The sequence below is a fragment of the Staurois parvus genome, unplaced genomic scaffold, assembly GCF_062004578.1.
Source record: "Staurois parvus isolate SC_StPar_1 unplaced genomic scaffold, SC_StPar_1.0 ptg000965l, whole genome shotgun sequence".
Classification (NCBI taxonomy): Eukaryota; Metazoa; Chordata; class Amphibia; order Anura; family Ranidae; genus Staurois; species Staurois parvus.
Genome location: NW_028318761.1, coordinates 453,687 through 474,255, shown reverse-complemented (window position 1 = coordinate 474,255; position 20,569 = coordinate 453,687). Strand labels below are relative to the sequence as shown.

The 20,569-nt window shown below is 44.4% G+C and overlaps 1 protein-coding gene across 1 annotated transcript in view; it reads left to right on the top strand.

Annotated features, from left to right (window-relative positions):
* Positions 1-20,290, top strand: part of LOC149441613 (uncharacterized) — a 235,497-nt gene extending 215,207 nt beyond the window's left edge. Inside the window, 2 exon segments of the mRNA XM_089657113.1 lie at positions 17,268-18,024; positions 18,026-20,290. Of these exon segments, the coding sequence (XP_089513239.1) occupies positions 17,268-18,024; positions 18,026-18,419 (1,151 nt within the window). The 3' untranslated portion in view covers positions 18,420-20,290.
* The last annotated feature ends 279 nt before the right edge of the window (positions 20,291-20,569 follow it).

The window sequence follows — 20,569 nt, the reverse complement described above, 5'->3', positions numbered from 1 at the left end:
CCTCCTCGCCCGTGATTGGCCGCCTGTGTGCCTTTCCTGAGCTACAATTCTGGCAGCCAATCACCGGTGAGGAGGCGGAGCCGAGCGGCAGGAGTGAGGGAGTGGCCGGAGTGACTGAAGGAGCAGCGCTTCCTGGATGGATCGTCGTGGGAGCCAGGTAAGAGACTGCAGCCCTCTGCCCACCCCTGTACTTGGTGTCCCTTCAGTCGGAAGGGGGGGACGGCGGCAGCACCGCGCCGCCCCCCTAAAAAGTTCTCCCTGATGTGTACCGGCGTATAAGACGACCCCCGACTTTTGAGAAGATTTTCAAGGGTCAAAAAGTCGTCTTATACGCCGGCAAGTACGGTAAATCTAATCTCTGGCGGAGATAATCTATTACCGCACATTCTGTATACCTTTGACAAGCATGGCTGGCTTTTCTAGCTCTCTTAGGAGTTTCATCCTCAACATTCTGAACAGCTACCTTTTCCTTGCTATGCTTGAAAGAGGTGGATCCGTGGTTACTGGATGCCATTTTTATACAAAATATATTTTTGACAATGCATATAAATATACAATCACCAGTGCGTTTTGTATTATGGTACGGTTTCTTTGGTCTCTCAGCAGTGCCTCCAAATTTATCCTGCGGTGGTTTATGTAATAATTTATTCTAAATATGTAGGGCGGTGTTCTCTCCCTTGAACAAAATATTGCAATGCCTCCAGCCGTTAAAATATGGCAAATATTTAATGAACCAATAATTTGGACACCTTAATAATTTGATCACCACTTAATAATTTACCTTGAGTCCTTTCACCAATGTGATTTCGTACCATATACACAAAAATTGCCTTTTTGATACATAAATAAATAAATGTATTGAAGTACAAAATTTATATGTATATTAATACAAATGCAAAATACTGGTGATAAATATATACTCGTACACACAATTAAAAATACGATGTGCTAATTTTTATGTTATCAAACAATATATGATTTCAGATAACGGTAAATATTGGAGAAACCAAATTCTGAGGGATACATTGTAATCCTATAGTGCTTCAAATCTTATTTCTCATTTTCCGTGGCCATAGGAAAATAAGAAAATATCTCTGATGTTGCACCACAACAACACTACAAATGAGTTAATACACAATATATAATCTAATACCAATTTCACACAATTCTAGTGATAATTATATATATATAACCTTAATATTCCTAACCACACAATAAAATGTTATAATTCTTCAGAAAGCTGGAAATATCAAAGAAAAATATAATATTCTAGCACAGTCTCACCACTCCCAGAATCTTGATTTTGAGGCCTCCCAGTGGGATGCAGTTGGGCCTTCAAATGGTCCTCAAAACAAAATGGCAGCTGGAACTCCTTCAGCAAAATGGCCGCAGGTAGCAAGTGAGGGATAGTGCAGTATATATTAGCAACAGGGTAGATAAGAGATAGTTTGGAAGTTATCTTAGAAGCTGTAGCAGAAGTTTTAGCAGATTTAAAAGTCTTGAAGATTTTTCAGAAGGCAAGTGAAGTTAAATGAAGTTCAGATCAAGTGAAGTTTAGTCCTGAGTGTAGTCTAGAGGGTAGTGTTCCCTCTTGATTGTAGTGTAGTGTTTTTTTCTGAGGTGTATGGCATTTTTATACCATACAATCCTTTGTTTCAAGGGACCTCCCAACAGGCTTGTTGATTGGCCGGTTGAGAAGTGTGCGTACCTAGAGATATTCCTCACCTGTCCACTGAGGACAGTCAGGTATTACAAATGAATTGCTGGTCTTCATGATGACTCATCCTTTGATATAAACAAAATGTCTTTATGTATCAATTAGATGTCCTATTCAAGTATAGTTGATTTCACTACTAAATCCTGGATAAGGACCATAGAAAGATGTAAATACATTCGGTTTCTCATTTTTCTGATATTTAAACTGTACTGGAAAAGCTGATTTCTTTTGGAAATATAAAATTTACCCCAATTCACAAATTATCTTCTTCATCACTTCCAACTCCAGTTAAGTGGGATGCAATACCCAACCTTATTGAATATATTCTCCCTTGATAAAAAGGTGTTGGTAAGATGCTTTTTATAATGTTTCTATTTAGGTATATCAAGTTTTTAGCTTTAGATGACCCAGGTCTCACCTTATGCTGGTTGTATAGTCCAAGGATATGTAACATAGAAAGCTTCTGTCAGGGCTCCGGGTATGACCAGAGGTATGTGAACTGACGCAGGGAAACGCAGGCTTCAGATATGTTATAAACAATATAATTTATTAATACTAACAATACAAAACGCAGTGCAATACTAAAACATAACACAGTGCAAACGAACCAAACCAAACCACCCACAGATAACAGTACATACAATGGAAGCGTCGTCAGGCCGGACGGGTCAATAACAATCCGGCAGGTAGGAACAGGAGGAGCAGGCAGAGAGTTGTCAGGTCACAAGCCGGGTACACCAACTAACGGGCAGGTAGGTACAGGGGGTCAGGCAGAGAATGGTCGGGGTCACAAGCCAGGGATCAAACAGGAGAAGTCAGCAGAGGTCAGGATCAAGCAGGGTCGGCAACAAGTCAGTCAGGCAGGAACAAGAATGCAGGTAACAAGATACAGGGGCCCATGGAAAAATACACACCAAGGCCCAGACTGCAGGTCTGGCCATCCCTTAAATACACCTCCGTAATCAGCTTCAGGTGTTTGGCTGACTGCAGGGTTGAGTCTGATTGCTGAGAGCACCCGCTGGCCAGCCCTGGTACTGCATCCCACAAGGCAGGTGAGTCACACCATTACTGGCAAGTCCATTCCTGACAGCTTCATCCATTGTTGGGTAATTAGGGTAAACAGCCAGTTGGAGTTTAGTGAGATGTTTGACTGTATAATTGAGTTTCCTGCAATTGAAGTATCTCCTGGCTTCCCATAGACAATGGTGCTTGTTTAGATGACACACATCTGCAAGGTCTTGGAATAACCAGAATCAGATCCCACCATTGTCATTTTCTGGTTTGATCTTTGTTTGATCACCTGCAGATATTCAAATAGTGGTATCTGTCTCATTGTCTCTTGAATATACTTCTTTCATGCATTGAGTCGGTGTGGTAACCTCTTGAAATATCTAAGAAAATTCACTCAAGAATGTTAACCCTTAACAGTCAACTGGGACACCCACTTTGAAATAATATAATATTTTTAATAAATGGTCCCCAAAAGTCATTACACCCTGCTAAAGCCTACAACTCCAGATCCCTTCCCGGATCGTAAGTCAAGTCCTCCGGTAGCCCTAGACATTGATGGAGAGGAGGAATTTGAAGTTGAAGCAATCTTAGACTGCAGGAAGAGAGGAGGTCGGATACAATATCTCATCAAATGGAAAGACTATGGGCCAGAGAAAAATTTGTGGGAACCAGCCCAAAACGTACATGCTCCCAGGTTGGTTCAAGAATTTCTCCGCAGACACCCACAAAGAAGGAATCAGTTGGGCATCCGGAGGCTGCCCGTAAGGGGGGGGCAATGTCAGGAATCTCTTAGTTCACCGCGGAGCATGGGTCTGCGCATGCGCAGAATTCCTATGTGCACTAGCATGCGGGCGCTAGGACATAGGCGACCGCAGCAACAATTGCGGCCACGCATGTGCCTGGCACCAATGACAGCGCAGGGCGCACTATTTAAACCAACCCCTTGCATGCTCAAATTGCCATTTGGTCTTATTCCTGCTTTACCTGTTCCTAGTTCCTGAAAGATTGCCTTGTTGCTGACCCTGCCTGACCCGGATTGCCGTGACCTTCTCCTGCCCTGGCTTGTCTGACCAATCTCCTGTCTTCTCCTGATTGTCTGACCTCCTGTTGCTGAACTTGGCCTGTGACCCATTTATCCTTTTGCCTGCCGCTCTGTACCGTCTGCCTCCGCTGTTACCGATCTGGCCTGTCTGATTACGCTACGCACCACCTCTTCACATCTGGCTCTCACCTGCTACTTGCCACTGGCAACTATCTCTACCACAGCTGGTTGTACTTGGGGGCTGCAACCTGATCTCAGACTGCTCCAAGTCCATCCCCACCATCAGGGGCTCTGGTGAAACAGAAGGCTGGGGCTTAGACTCCGTGCCCTGAGGAATTCTGGCCTGTGGGTCATTAGAGGCTACCGCCAAGTCTTGAGGAGACAAACCAGTAATATACAGTGACAGAGTTCTCTCATCAATCAGCAGCAGGAATAGCTAATTCTGAGCAGCTTGGGCTTTCCAAGATCTGTGTCACTCTGAGAATTAGAGAGCAGGCTTTCTCATGACCATTCTCCACAGATGAACAGCAAATGCAGCAATATCAGAATCCCCTTTCATCACAGAGTACTCACTGTTTATGGATTGTTCTCTAAATAGCATTAGACAGCAGTAGAAATCATCTCTCTTTCAGCAGCTCCAGACGTTGAGAGACACATGCACTTGAGTGGCTGTAATCCTCAGTGTCAGGCAGGACAATCCTTGATTTGCACACTGTCCTCCTGCAACAATTCCTCTGCTACACACTCCCAGCCCAGTCCATAGGTTTTAGCAGAACAGAGAGTGAGACTTTTGTGACTTTACACCAGGAGCCCTTCCTCCATGCGGTCCCCTGAAAATGTCTCCTACCCCACATGTGCTTCTTCTTCCTTTTTCCTCTCTCCTTTCCTTCACAGCCAATCATAAGTCCAGCTGCAACAGTGCTGCTATGGGTGGATCCTTCTCAGCTGTAGCAACAACCAATCAGAGCACAGTTATGCTTTCCCTGTCTGTCACTCACAGAGAGGGAAAAGAAAAAATAAATGCTTTGCAGCTGCTGTTTAAGATTTAAAGCAACCAGCACATCTCTACAACAGTTATTGTTTCATGTGTCAATGTCACTCTCATGTGCCACCCTAGTCAGTGTGATACTAGGCAGTTTCTGGAGCCTTTGGCGAATGAAAAGAGACTTCTTACTAACTGTGTTATGCAAAGTGGTATCTGTGTTGTATGTACATTACCTGTGTTAAATCAGCCAGTTCTTTTTCAGGGTTTGTTTCTTCAAAAAAACCCATATAAAATATTCTCAGTGTCGGAGTGTTCTGGGTATATCGGAGGTGTCACCAGGTGGGAGCTGAACCTATATATCTAGCCAAGCATCACCCAAGGAGGTGCTACAACTGAATAAAGGAAGAAGAAATAAATGTAACTCTTATGTAACCAACTGTTCAACAAACATCTCTTATTACATATAGAAAAGTCTTACAAACACAGAACACAAAATACAAATGTATAGCTAATGAGAGCGATCCCGCCAAACCTGATCCTTCTGGGGGGGACAATGCAAAAATATATATCAATCCACTCATAATGACGACATCTTCTGGGAGTGTCTGCACATTCATCCATTTCATACACCTTTCATTTTTCATTTTCTCAGCGGATCTCCTGCAGCCTATTAGCACCCATTTCCCTCTCTATGTCTCAGCAGATCTCCTGCATCCTATTAGCGCACATTTCCCTTTCTATGTCTCAGCAGATCTCCTGCAGCCTATTAGTGCCCATTTCCCTTTCTATGTCTCAGCAGATCTCTTGTAACCTATTAGCACCCATTTCCCTTTCTATGTCTAAGCAGATTTCCTGCAGCCTATTAGCACCCATTTCCCTTTCCATGTCTCAGCAGATCTCGTGAGGGGAAGGACGAGGGATGGCAGAGACAGCAGGGACAGCAGGGGGGGCCTGAGAGGAAGGACGATGGATGGCAGGGAAAGCAGGAAAAGAGCAGGGGTGCTGAGAGGGGGAAACAGCTGTGACAGGGACATTCTGGGTAGTCTGTCTCTCTCTCTGATATGAAGGACGGGACATTTTAGGTAGTCTGTCTCTCTCTCTGATTTGAAGGATGGGACATTCTGGGTAGTCTGTCTCTCTCTGTTATGAAGGTTGGGACATTCTGGGTAGTCTGTCTATCTCTGATATGAAGGATGGGACACTCCGGGTAGTCTGTCACGGTCTCTGATATGAAGGATGTTACAGTCTGGGTAGTCTGTCTCTCTCTCATAAGAAGGATGGGACATTTTGGGTAGTCTGTCTCTCTCTGATATGAAGGACGGGACATTCTGGGTAGTCTGTCTCTCTGATTTGAAGGATGGAACATTCTGGGTAGTCTGTCTATCTCTGATATGAAGGATGGGACACTCCGGGTTGTCTGTCACGGTCTCTGATATGAAGGATGTTACAGTCTGGGTAGTCTGTCTCTCTCTCATAAGAAGGATTGGACATTCTGGGTAGTCTGTCTCTCTCTGATATGAAGGACGGGACATTCTGGGTAGGCTGTCTCTCTCTGATATGAAGGACGGGACATTCTGGGTAGGCTGTCTCTCTCTGATATGAAGGATGGGACATTCTGGGTAGTCTAGAAATTCTGAAGGCCCCTCTGCACACTGGTATATACCTTTTCAAGCAGACTATGCAATAAATAGGGATATTTAGTTCACACATATTGCAATACAGGCTTAAGCTGCCAAAGTGATCCCTCTATGGCCAGTCCTACTCTGCTCTGCCTATGTAAATGCTACTGTGGACACAATGCCAACATAGGTGAAAAGACACAATGGGGAGAGCTACAAGGTTCAGGTCTGGCTACTGACCCAACAATACAATGCTAGTGCATACATTTATCCATCAGGTGCTAGAGGGGTGTAACCACATATTAACACCAGAAATTCTGAAAAACCCTCTGCACACTGCTATATACCCTTTCAAGCAGACTATGCAACCTTTTAGCTCTCCCCCATTGAGTCTTTTCCCCTATGTTGGCATTGTGTCCACAGTAGCATTTGCGTAGGCAGAGCAGAGTAGGACTGGCCATAGAGGGATCACTTTGACGCAGTTGGCAGCTTAAGCATGTATTGCAATATGTGTGAAAACAAATCCCTATTTATTGCAGAGTCTGCTTGAAGGGTATATACCAGAGTGCAGAGGGGCCTCAGAATTTCTAGTGTTAATATGTGGTTACACCCCTTTAGCACCTGATGGATAAATGCATGCACTAGGATTTGAGCACAGTTTTCTCTTGTTTGTTTGTTTATTCTGGGTAGTCTCTCTCTCTCTGATATGAAGGACGGGACATTCTGGGTAGTCTGTCTCTCTCTGATATGAAGGACGGGACATTCTGGGTAGTCTGTCTCTCTCTGATATGAAGGACGGGACATTCTGGGTAGTCTCTCTCTCTCTGATATGAAGGACGGGACATTCTGGGTAGGCTGTCTCTCTCTGATATGAAGGACGGGACATTCTGGGTAGGCTGTCTCTCTCTGATATGAAGGATGGGACATTCTGGGTAGTCTAGAAATTCTGAAGGCCCCTCTGCACACTGGTATATACCTTTTCAAGCAGACTATGCAATAAATAGGGATATTTAGTTCACACATATTGCAATACAGGCTTAAGCTGCCAAAGTGATCCCTCTATGGCCAGTCCTACTCTGCTCTGCCTATGTAAATGCTACTGTGGACACAATGCCAACATAGGTGAAAAGACACAATGGGGAGAGCTACAAGGTTCAGGTCTGGCTACTGACCCAACAATACAATGCTAGTGCATGCATTTATCCATCAGGTGCTAGAGGGGTGTAACCACATATTAACACCAGAAATTCTGAAAAACCCTCTGCACACTGCTATATACCCTTTCAAGCAGACTATGCAACCTTTTAGCTCTCCCCCATTGAGTCTTTTCCCCTATGTTGGCATTGTGTCCACAGTAGCATTTGCGTAGGCAGAGCAGAGTAGGACTGGCCATAGAGGGATCACTTTGACGCAGTTGGCAGCTTAAGCATGTATTGCAATATGTGTGAAAACAAATCCCTATTTATTGCAGAGTCTGCTTGAAGGGTATATACCAGAGTGCAGAGGGGCCTCAGAATTTCTAGTGTTAATATGTGGTTACACCCCTTTAGCACCTGATGGATAAATGCATGCACTAGGATTTGAGCACAGTTTTCTCTTGTTTGTTTGTTTATTCTGGGTAGTCTCTCTCTCTCTGATATGAAGGACGGGACATTCTGGGTAGTCTGTCTCTCTCTGATATGAAGGACGGGACATTCTGGGTAGTCTGTCTCTCTCTGATATGAAGGACGGGACATTCTGGGTAGTCTCTCTCTCTCTGATATGAAGGACGGGACATTCTGGGTAGTCTGTCTCTCTCTGATATGAAGGACGGGACATTCTGGGTAGTCTGTCTCTCTCTGATATGAAGGTTGGGACTTTCTGGGTAGTCTGTCTCTCTCTGATATGAAGGATGGGACATTCTGGGTAGTCTGTCTCTCTCTGATATGAAGGTTGGGACTTTCTGGGTAGTCTGTCTCGGTCTCTGATAGGAAGGACGGGGCTTTCTGGGTAGCCTCTCTCTCTGATAGGACGGACGGGACATTATGGGTAGTCTGTCTCTCTCTGATATGAAGGACGGGACATTCTGGGTAGTCTGTCTCTCTCTCTGATAGGAAGGACGGGACATTCTGGGTAGTCTGTCTCTGATATGAAGGACGGGACATTCTGGGTAGTCTGTCTCTGTCTCTGATATGAAGGACGGGACATTCTGGGTAGTCTGTCTCTCTCGGTCTCTGATAGGAAGGACGGGACATTCTGGGTAGTCTCTCTCGGTCTCTGATAGGAAGGATGGGACAATCTGGGTAGTCTGTCTCGGTCTCTGATAGGAAGGACGAGACATTCTGGATAGTCTGATTTTGGAGGTCTCTGTTTTATTATGTATTCCTTTGTTTTTATCTTGTGTTCTGTGTCTTTAAGACTTTTCTATCTGTAGTAAAATATCTTTTTTAAACAGTTGGTTGCATAAGAGTTAGGTTTATTGTTTCTTACTTTTTTTAGTTATTTTGGCTCTTCCCTGGTATCTCTATAAGGTAGATACAATGCAGGAATTGTTATTAAGGTACATTTCTCGGGGCTGCAGTTCCACTGAAATCCACAAGATGGTGATCTCATATCTACTACCCAGACAGGACTTCTTTATGGAATACAGACAGGAAGTGATGTCAGGTACAGACAGGAAGTGATGTCAAGAACAAACAGGAAGTGAAGACAGGAACAGACAGGAACTCATTTTGAATAAAGGCAGGCTTTGCCATGTGGTTGAATGAGATTGGAGACGTTGGTGGACATGGCAACAGAGGAGGTAATAAGATGTTATGTTCTTTTTACACCCAGTGACCCCCCGTCATGTCCGTCCTCTTCCTTCATAGTCACTGTGACGTCTTTTATCCCCAGCAGATGATGATACACATCAATATTTAGAAGGACACAAGGACCTCTACAAGGACGTCATGATGGACAATCAGCCACCCCTCACATCATCGGGTAAGAGGAGACTTTATTGTAAAGGAGAGAGCAGTACGGAGGATCCACCTAGATCCCCCATCATCTGATAAACACATAGAAACAATGGATTCAGTCAGTGTGTGTGTTTCCTACAGATGGATCCAGTCATGGGAACCCACCAGAGAGATGTCCCCGTCCTCTGTATTCCCGGGATTCCACACAGGAAGGTCACACCATCCCTCACCATCATCAGGTAGATGAGGACAATTATTGGTAGTTGTGATTTATACACAGCATGTTTGTTACAATGAATGTTTTATTATATCTTTCAGAGTGGAATCCTCGGGGATGATAATAATGATGTTAAAGAAGAGTATAAAGAGGAGGATGAGGAGTATGGAGTGATGGAGGAGTTTTCAGAAGGACACAAGGATATGATGGAGCCACCTAATACCAGGAACCCCCCAGAGAGATGTCCCCGTCCTCTGTATTCCCGGGATTCCACACAGGAAGGTCACACCATCCCTCACTATTACAAGGTTGGCGGGATGGAGCATCTAGAACATGGACTCATAGAGACAATGTGTGGATATTTTATGTGACATTACATTTTACAGGTGACCTTCTCTCTCATTTCCTTGATTTAGAGTGGAGATCCAATCGATATAGAATTTGAGGTGAAAGCAGAAGAAGAGGCGTATGTGAGGGATGATCAGCAGTCTATGGAGGAGGATGGAATAACGGGGACATTTATAGAGGAGGACACTCCTACAGAGATCAGCACAGGTGGGTCATGAACACTAAATCCATTCCTCCACCCATACTGCTCACTGATTGGTCCAGAGTAGGGCAGGGACTGGGTGATATCAGCCTGTAATCCCCTGGTCACTTTCCTGAGCTGTGTTCCCCGTCCTGTATTCCTGGATTTCTCTCGGATAATCTTCCTTCTCTGTGCTGCAGACACAATTTATGTATCTAGACTGGATTTATGGAGGTTCTGGGGTTCAGCTGGAAGCAAAATGTAGGCACCCAGGACATGTGACTGGGGTCTCCTGCCTTGTGCCTGACTCTTCCAGGGGACCTTCTCTGTTATCTGCTGGCTGTGCCGGGTGGAGGGATATGTCTGTAGTGTCTAAGACCCAAGTCACTGAGTGCAGTCTCAGGAGATGGGAGGCAGCGGTGTGGGACCTACATAGTTACATAGTTAGTCTGGCTGAAAAAAGACAGTCCATCTAGTTAAACCATTAAAAATAAAAGTTATAATCCGACACCCACAGCCAATCCACCAGAAGGCAAAAACCCAGCAAAGCACGATCCAATCTGCTCCTGCAGGGGAAACAATTCCTTCCTGACCCCCCCGAGAGGCAATCAGATATTCCCTGGATCAACTTTCCCTATAAATGTTATATCCAGTTATATTCTGTGTATCCAAGAAAGAATCCAGGACTTTCCTACAGCAACCCCCCCTTATGTATTATACATGGAGATCATATCCCCCCCTTATGTATTATACATGGAGATCATATCCCCCCTTATGTATTATACATGGAGATCATATCCCCCCTTATGTATTATACATGGAGATCATATCCCCCCTTATGTATTATACATGGAGATCATATCCCCCCCTTATGTATTATACATGGAGATCATATCCCCCCCTTATGTATTATACATGGAGATCATATCCCCCCTTATGTATTATACATGGAGATCATATCCCCCCTTATGTATTATACATGGAGATCATATCCCCCCTTATGTATTATACATGGAGATCATATCCCCCCCTTATGTATTATACATGGAGATCATATCCCCCCCTTATGTATTATACATGGAGATCATATCCCCCCCTTATGTATTATACATGGTGATCATATCCCCCCCTTATATATTATACATGGTGATCATATCCCCCCCTTATATATTATACATGGTGATCATATCCCCCCCTTATATATTATACATGGTGATCATACCCCCCCTTATGTATTATACATGGAGATCATACCCCCCCTTATGTATTATACATGGAGATCATATCCCCCCCTTATGTATTACACATGGAGATCATATCCCCCAACCTTGTCCACCGCCACCCCTCTGTCCAAGTATACCACGTCCACCGCCACCCCTCTGTCCAAGTATGCCACGTCCACCGCCACCCCTCTGTCCAAGTATGCCACGTCCACCGCCACCCCTCTGTCCAAGTATGCCACGTCCACCGCCACCCCTCTGTCCAAGTATACCACTTCCACAGCCACCCCTCTGTCCAAGTATACCACTTCCACAGCCACCCCTCTGTCCAAGTATACCACGTCCACCCCTCTGTCCAAGTATACCACTTCCACAGCCACCCCTCTGTCCAAGTATACCACATCCACCGCCACCCCTCTGTCCAAATGGGGTCTCTGTGAGGCTGGGGGTGGGCTTGCAGAGTCTAGTCTCAAAGGTCCTGCCGCAGCTTGGGATCCTTTGATGACTGCACAATGGAATGCGCCCGGCACCAGCCTCTTAAGCTGATACGAGACCCTTCCCGGTCTCCTTGGCAACTGGGGCCGGGCCAGCGCTGGTGTGCCTTGTTGCCCGGCAATGAGGCATGCCCCCTGGGCAGGGGTCACGCTCTCATAAGCACGACCTTTGTTCCAGGACATCTGTGAGCACAGGAACTCCGCCTGCCCATGCTGTGGGTGTCAGGGCTGAGATGGCGTCAGACACCTGAGCTCGGGCCATCCCTGTGGGAGGTTTGCACTTCTACAAGGAGAGGTGTGAACCTCGCCACCTCTTCTTTGCCAGAGATGGAGAGACAGGACAGAGTGATGGTAGTCACACCTCTCATTTCACAGCTGCAAGAGGAGAGGTGGAGGGGGAACACTAGACCCCAGGGATGAATCGGGTTTGTGACAGGGACATCCTGAGAGGCAGGGCTGATGTCCACATAGATGAAAGGAGGTGTGCGGTGAGCTGGCAGCAAGCTGGCTGGGAGGGAGGGGGCCCAATGTAATTGAATTAGGCCATTTGGCCGAGTGACACGGGACAATTGGAACAATACAGAGCGGGACTCTGAGGGGCATGTGATACAAGGCATTAATAAGGGGATTAATAATTGGCAGACTTCTACAACGTGACACCAAGTATACCACGTCCACCGCCACCCCTCTGTCCAAGGATTTGCTCACCTCCAGTCTAACCTGTTTCATGATGTTGTCTGTGACAAGTTGTTTACAGTAAACATTTAGGCTTCCACTGATTACAGAATACTAATACTGTGAGTCCTGAACCTTATATTATATAACTTGTACATTACATACTCCTGACCCCTGCACTATACACTCTATGTTGTACATTACATACTCCTGACCCCTGCACTATATACTCTATGTTGTACATTACATACTCCTGACCCCTGCACTATATACTCCATGTTGTACATTACATACTCCTGACCCCTGCACTATATCCTCTATGTTGTACATTACATACTCCTGACCCCTGCACTATATACTCTATGTTGTACATTACATCCTCCTGACCCCTGCACTATATACTCTATGTTGTACATTACCTACTCCTGACCCCTGCACTATATACTCTATGTTGTACATTACCTACTCCTGACCCCTGCACTATATACTCTGTCGTACATTACCTACTCCTGACCCCTGCACTATATACTCTATGTTGTACATTACCTACTCCTGACCCCTGCACTATATACTCTATGTCGTACATTACCTACTCCTGACCCCTGCACTATATACTCTGTCGTACATTACCTACTCCTGATCCCTGCACTATATACTCTGTCGTACATTACATACTCCTGACCCCTGCACTATATACTCTATGTTGTACATTACACACTCCTGACCCCTGCACTATATACTCTATGTTGTACATTACCTACTCCTGTCCCCTGCACTATATACTCTATGTTGTACATTACATCCTCCTGACCCCTGCACTATATACTCTATGTTGTACATTACCTACTCCTAACCGCTGCACTATATACTCTATGTTGTACATTACCTACTCCTGATCCCTGCACTATATACTCTGTCGTACATTACATACTCCTGACCCCTGCACTATATACTCTGTCGTACATTACATACTCCTGACCCCTGCACTATATATTCTATGTTGTACATTACATCCTCCTGACCTCTGCACTATATATTCTATGTTGTACATTACATCCTCCTGACCCCTGCACTATATACTCTATATTGTACATTACCTACTCCTGACCCCTGCACTATATACTCCATGTTGTACATTACATACTCCTGACCCCTGCACTATATACTCTATGTTGTACATTACCTACTCCTGACCCCTGCACTATATACTCTATGTTGTACATTACCTACTCCTGACCGCTGCACTATATACTCTATGTCGTACATTACCTACTCCTGACCCCTGCACTATATACTCTGTCGTACATTACCTACTCCTGACCCCTGCACTATATACTCTGTCGTACATTACATACTCCTGACCCCTGCACTATATACTCCATGTTGTACATTACATACTCCTGACCCCTGCACTATATATTCTATGTTGTACATTACATCCTCCTGACCTCTGCACTATATACTCTATGTTGTACATTACATACTCCTGACCCCTGCACTATATATTCTATGTTGTACATTACATCCTCCTGACCCCTGCACTATATACTCTATGTTGTACATTACCTACTCCTGACCCCTGCACTATATACTCCATGTTGTACATTACATACTCCTGACCCCTGCACTATATACTCTATGTTGTACATTACATACTCCTGACCCCTGCACTATATACTCTATGTTGTACATTACATACTCCTGACCCCTGCACTATATACTCTATGTTGTACATTACATACTCCTGACCCCTGCACTATATACTCTGTTGTACATTCCATAGTCCTGACTTCTGCTCTCCCCCTCTACTGCTATACACCCTGTTCCAAATTATTATGCAAACTATATTTTTCTCATTTCCCTAAATAATTGATGTAAATAACAGTCGGCAGAATTCTCATATTACAACTATAAGAGTACAATGCACATTTTATTGAACAAACCTCCTAATGATAACAGGATTTTTGTTCCAAATTTGTAAACATTTGAAGCGGTCACGTTACATTGTAACATAGGAGCCCTTATCTGATAGCAGATCACAAGTCTGGCATCCATTGAACTTGGGAGTTTTTGGACAGTTTCTGCTTGAATTTGTTTGCAAGATGTCAGAATAGCCTCCCAGAGCTGCTGTTTGGGTGTAAACTGCCTCCCACCCTCATAGATCTTGTGCTTGAGGATGCTCCAATGGTTCTCAATAGGATTGAGGTCAGGGGAGGATGGAGGCCACACCATGACTTTCTCTCCTTTTATCCCCATAGCAGCCATTGATGCAGAGGTATTCTTTGCAGCATGAGATGGTGCATTGTCATGCATGAAGATGATTTTATTACGGAAAGCATAGTTCTTCCTTCTGTACCAGGGAAGAAAGTGGTCAGTCATAAACTCCACATACTTTGCAGAGGTCATCTTTACACCTTCGGGGACCCTAAAGGGGCCGACCAGCTCTTTTCCCATGATTCCAGCCCAAAATACGACTCCACCACCGCCTTGCTGACATCACAGCCTTGTTGGAACAGGGTGACCGTCCACCAACCATCCACTACTCCATCCATCTGGACCATCCAGGGTTGCGCGGCACTCATCAGTGAACAGGACTGTTTGAAAATTAGTCTTCATGTATTTTTCTGCCCAATGCAGCCGTTTCTGCTTGTGAGCATTGGTTATTGGTGGCCGAATAGAAGGTTTATGCACAGTTGCAGGACTCTGGAGGACTCTCCACCTTGATGTCCGTGGGACTCCAGAGGAACCAGCAGCTTCAAATATCTCAAACAAGTTAGCTTGCGAGCCACTGAGGTATATTATGAAGGTATAAGTACTAGATCGCTGGTTAATAAGCGCACTCTCTTCTGATGTGCGTTTATAAGAAATTAATTTAAATGTTAACCGCGCTCTAATATCCACAAAACGAATGGATCACAAGTGCTATGTGCTTATAAATAAAATGTGAGAATAAATGGTGTATCATGATTGAAATATGTGAAAACAAATAAATTAATATTAAACGTGGCTAATTATATAAAATCATGCATATCATATTATTCCATCACAAAATGTGCAATCCTTGTGACAAATGTGCTAATTTTCCCTCAGTGCAAAACATGTAATTTGATATATAAAATTCAAAAGTGGATGAAAAGTGATAAATAAAACAATTATATATAGAAAATAATAAAAATATTTATTTATCACTTTTCATCCACTTTTGAATTTTATATATCAAATTACATGTTTTGCACTGGAGGGAAAATTTGCACATTTGTCACAAGGATTTCACATTTCGTGATGGAATAATATGATATGCATGATTTCATATAATTAGCCACGTTTAATATTAATTTATGTTTTCACATATTTCAATCATGATACACCATTTATTCTCACATTTTATTTATTTATAAGCACATAGCACTTTTGATCCATTCGTTTTGTGGATATTAGAGCGCGGTTAACATTTAAATTCGCTTCAAATATCTGTTTGCTGCTATGTAATGGGATTTTAGCAGCTGCTCTCTTGATCCGATGCATGGATCTGGCAGAAATCTTCCTCAATGTGCCTTTATCTGCACCAACCCGTCTGCTCTGAATCAGCCTCTTCATAGTGCGACGATCACGCTTATGTTTTCCTGAAATATCGAATGTTTTCATCCCTCGTCCAAGGCATCGAACTATTTCACTCTTTTCGGCAGCAGAGAGATCCTTTTTCTTCCCCATATTGCTTGAAAATGTACTCTGCTTAATAATGTGGAACGCCGTCCTTTAGTAGTTTTTCCTTCAATTGGGCTCACCGGCCAATCTAATTATCACAGATGTCCCAGATTGTTTTCAGTGATCAAAAGAGCCCTGACACACAATGCCATCCATGAGTTACACTGAAAAACAAAATATTTCATCTTTGTGACACTTAAATAGAATTTGCAGAATAATTTGGAACGCGGTGTATATACACATAATATGGATTCTCTTTTGTTACACCCATTTCCTCCCAGCTGGACATTTTATATCGGATGATGTGATTGGAGCACAGACTTTTACATGGTGATAATAATGTGATAACATCCTCCAACTTTGGACCCTTAAACAGAAAGTGATAATGAGGGAGGAGTCAATACCCCAATGATGGTGGTCTTCAGGATCAGTCCAGTCTTCATCTTGGTTGTTCTCCCCCCATCCTCACTCTCTGACCTCTGGTGGGGCTCAGCCCCGCTGTTCTTCATGACTAAATCATGGACTAACTAAGGAAGTGCAGTACTTCTTGTGTTGGGAAGATGGCGATGAGTGATAGAGGGAGTGGGGACCCTCGTCCTATAATCCCCTCATCACTGTCCCTCCTATAAAAGACAGTTCTGGTTGTTTCCTCACTCTCTGACTAAGGTCCATGAATAAAGAAATGACCTGGTAGGAGATCAGAGGAGCCATTTCCTAGTTCCCTTGAGGGTGGAATTGTAAGCTCCTCAGAGACCAAGCTGCCTGATGTGGGCGGAGTCCTGGTTTGGGGGAACCAATCAGCTCCTGTCTAGTAATCCTCTTTGTCTTTGTATTTTAGTCCATGGCCGGGAGATGAGGAAAACCTCCGAGGATTGTCTCACTTTGTCTCCAGACTGGAAAGTAGAAGATGAGGACATCACACAGTATAGTCCAGGAGAAAACCCGGCTCCCTCCAATGTCCATCCGGCACCACCCAGTGTAGATGAACCATCAGATTCCTCGTATCCTGAGGAACCTCAGACTGTGCGGGACCGGGCCGGCCTTCCAACAGGGAAGAGCTTCTCCTGTACTGAGTGCGGGAAGGGTTTCTGTTCTAAGTACAATCTTGATGTACATAAAAGATCTCACACAGGGGAGAAGCCGTATTCCTGTGCTGAGTGCGGGAAATGTTTTTCAGAGAAGTCTAGTCTGCGCAAACATCAGAGATCTCACACGGGGGAGAAGCCATATTCCTGTCCTGAGTGCGGGAAATGTTTTTCAGTGAAGTCCAGTCTTTGCACACATCAGAGATCTCACACAGGAGAGAAGCCATATTCCTGTAGTGAGTGTGGTAAGAGGTTTTGTTCTACATACAATCTTAATGTGCATAAACGATCTCACACGGGGGAGAAGCCGTATTCTTGTCCTGAGTGTGGGAAATGTTTTGTAGAAAAAGGAAAACTTGTCACACATCAGAGATCTCACACGGGGGAGAAGCCATATTCCTGTCCTGAGTGTAGCAAATGTTTTTCACAGATGTCTAGTCTGCGCAAACATCAGAGATCTCACACTGGGGAGAAGCCTTATTCCTGTCCTGAGTGCGGGAAATGTTTTTCAGTGAAGTCCAGTCTTTGCACACATCAGAGATCTCACACAGGAGAGAAGCCATATTCCTGTAGTGAGTGTGGTAAGAGGTTTTGTTCTACATACAATCTTAATGTGCATAAACGATCTCACACGGGGGAGAAGCCGTATTCTTGTCCTGAGTGTGGGAAATGTTTTGTAGAAAAAGGAAAACTTGTCACACATCAGAGATCTCACACGGGGGAGAAGCCATATTCCTGTCCTGAGTGCAGGAAATCTTTTTCAGAGCAGTCCAGTCTGCGTGAACATCAGATCTTACACAGGAACAAAGCCATATTCCTGGACAGAGTGCGGGAAATGTTTTTCAGACATGTCCAGTCTTCACACACATCAGAGATCTCACACGGGAGAGAAGCTGTATTCCTGTCCTGAGTGTGGGAAATGTTTTTCAGAGTAGACTATTCTGCGCAAAAGGAGACCTCACACGGGGGAGAAGCCATATTCCTGTACTGAGTGTGGGAAATGTTTTTCAATGACATCTCATCTTTACACACATCAGAGATGTCACACAGGGGAGAAGCCATATTCCTGGCCAGAGTTCGGGAAATGTTTTTCAGACAAGTCTAGTCTTCACACACATCAAAGATCCATTGAGATGATGAAAAATGTTGTTACTGAAAAATGGCCCCTAGGTGGCACTTGAACCCTTTCCCTGCCATGGATGTAGTGATGTTGTACTGACAGCTCCTCTGCCTGTCCTCTAAGATGGCTCCCTGCAACTCTAATATTCCCCTGCAGCACTGATCCCCCCACAGCACTGATTCACCCCTCCCCCTGCAGCACCAATCCATCTTTGGCTCCCCTACTTCTGGCGTCTTTCCCCTCCCACTGGCCTCAGCTGCTGCAGGGGAGCCATAAGGAGATCAAAATATCTAAATACTTCCCCATCACTAAAACTCCCTCCCTGTGCTGGGACCTCCTACCGATGCCCCAGCCCCCCTCTGTGCAGTGCTGCTGTCTGACTTCCCCTCCTGCCCCCCACACTGGCTGCTGCTGGGGTTGGAGATTAATTTGGTGTTCAGAATGGAAAGGTGTTGGCCTACCATGTTTACCAGCCCCTTCCTGAATGAACACAGTGAGTGATTAGTACCAATCACTCCTGTGTTCATTCACTAAAGCATAGTAAAGGGTGTTTCCTGGGCTTCAGTTTTGTGAATGAATAGGAGCCTCTGTACAGGATCTTCCTACAAATCCCACCCATAGAACAATATTGGAGATAACAGCAGTATTGTCCTCACCAATCACAGCCCGGATATTTCCCAGTACAGGTCAGGAGGGGGATGGGTTATAGTACAATAAGGGGCCCATAGACATGACAGAGACCCTCATAGACACAACTTTATCTGATCTATCAGGAAATAACCAGATTGGAGGACAGTCTCATGTCTGGGGGGTACCTGCACACAGTGGGGGCTCCTCAGGGGATATTGTGATTGGACGGGGCAGAATACCCTATAGGTCCCCCTCATAAACCAACACTGGGAGGAGTCTGTGTACTCCTCCCCCTCCCCTCTGCATACAAATAAAGTAAACCTGTCATGAGAGCAATATGTAGAAATCCTCCAAACCATCAGGAGACAGGAAAAGAGGATAAAAGACCATGAGAGAGATGGGACTGAGTGTAGTGATGGATACCAGAAGGTGGGAGATGGTTCTAGAAGATGGGGAGAAGTACGGTGCATGGACTCACATCTGGGAGGTTGTGGGGAACCCATCCAGGGATCAGACAACCTATCTGAGGACTTGTGGAGAATATGTCCCTCTCCTCACTGAAGTCAATGGGTGGTCACCCTCCATGGTCATCAGGGAATTCTGGATCATCATATACTAAGCAGGATTTGGATCCCGGGGAGAACTTTCACCCCAAGAAAAAATGAGGGTGAGGTCAGCAGAGGAGCCCATAGTAAAGGAGGAAACTCTGAAATGTTTTCTTCAGAAGGTCGGAGTTTACTGGACAAGTGAATGTAAAATACACCATCAACGCGTTTCATGGCTTCAAAGTGTCACTTCATCAGGACAGGTGTAAGAAGACGATATAAAAATAGGGAATGAAGTAACAGTCCAGTATATGGTATTATAAAGACCCGAGTCACATACAATTCATGGACAGGACTGAGATTTATAGCATTCAGGATTTGTATGATGTTAGACAAGGTGAAGAGATATATGGAGAGGATGATCAATACATGGAGAAATCAATCTATTCTATCATAGAAGGGAATCAATAGATCAATAAATGACATCAACCAATCAATAAGATCCATTTCATGGGATAGATTTATCATTCTGTGCACTGGTTATGTTGGAGGATCAAACCGTGATCACTGGATATTGGAAACATTCCTATTGATCTGATGATTGCTGGCATGGATTCCTGATTGATTATTGCTGGGAATAAAGTCCAATAAACACGCAGATTTGATGGGATTATTGATAGAAAAATCTCTTCATATTCCATGGAATAAATATGTGTAGAATAGTTTGGATTTGATGGAATAAATCTCTATAAAAAGACTTTGTGGGGTTTGTTGGTTCTTTTCTATTCCTCTCTAGGTCTGGATTTCAGGAAGAAGAAACAATTCCTCCAATTTCTAGTGGATGGTGAGGAGGGGAGAGATTTGGGTGAGTTTTGTACATACAGGAGGTAATAGAGAGAATCCGGCTAGTAATTGATGAGAGGAGATTTCACTGGGGAGTTCCATTGGAGAGAATTCAGGGCTGGGGGCACTGCTGGGGCCTGGAGGATTCTGATTGGACCACCAGTACACGTGCCATATTAAACTGGGGTGTGCA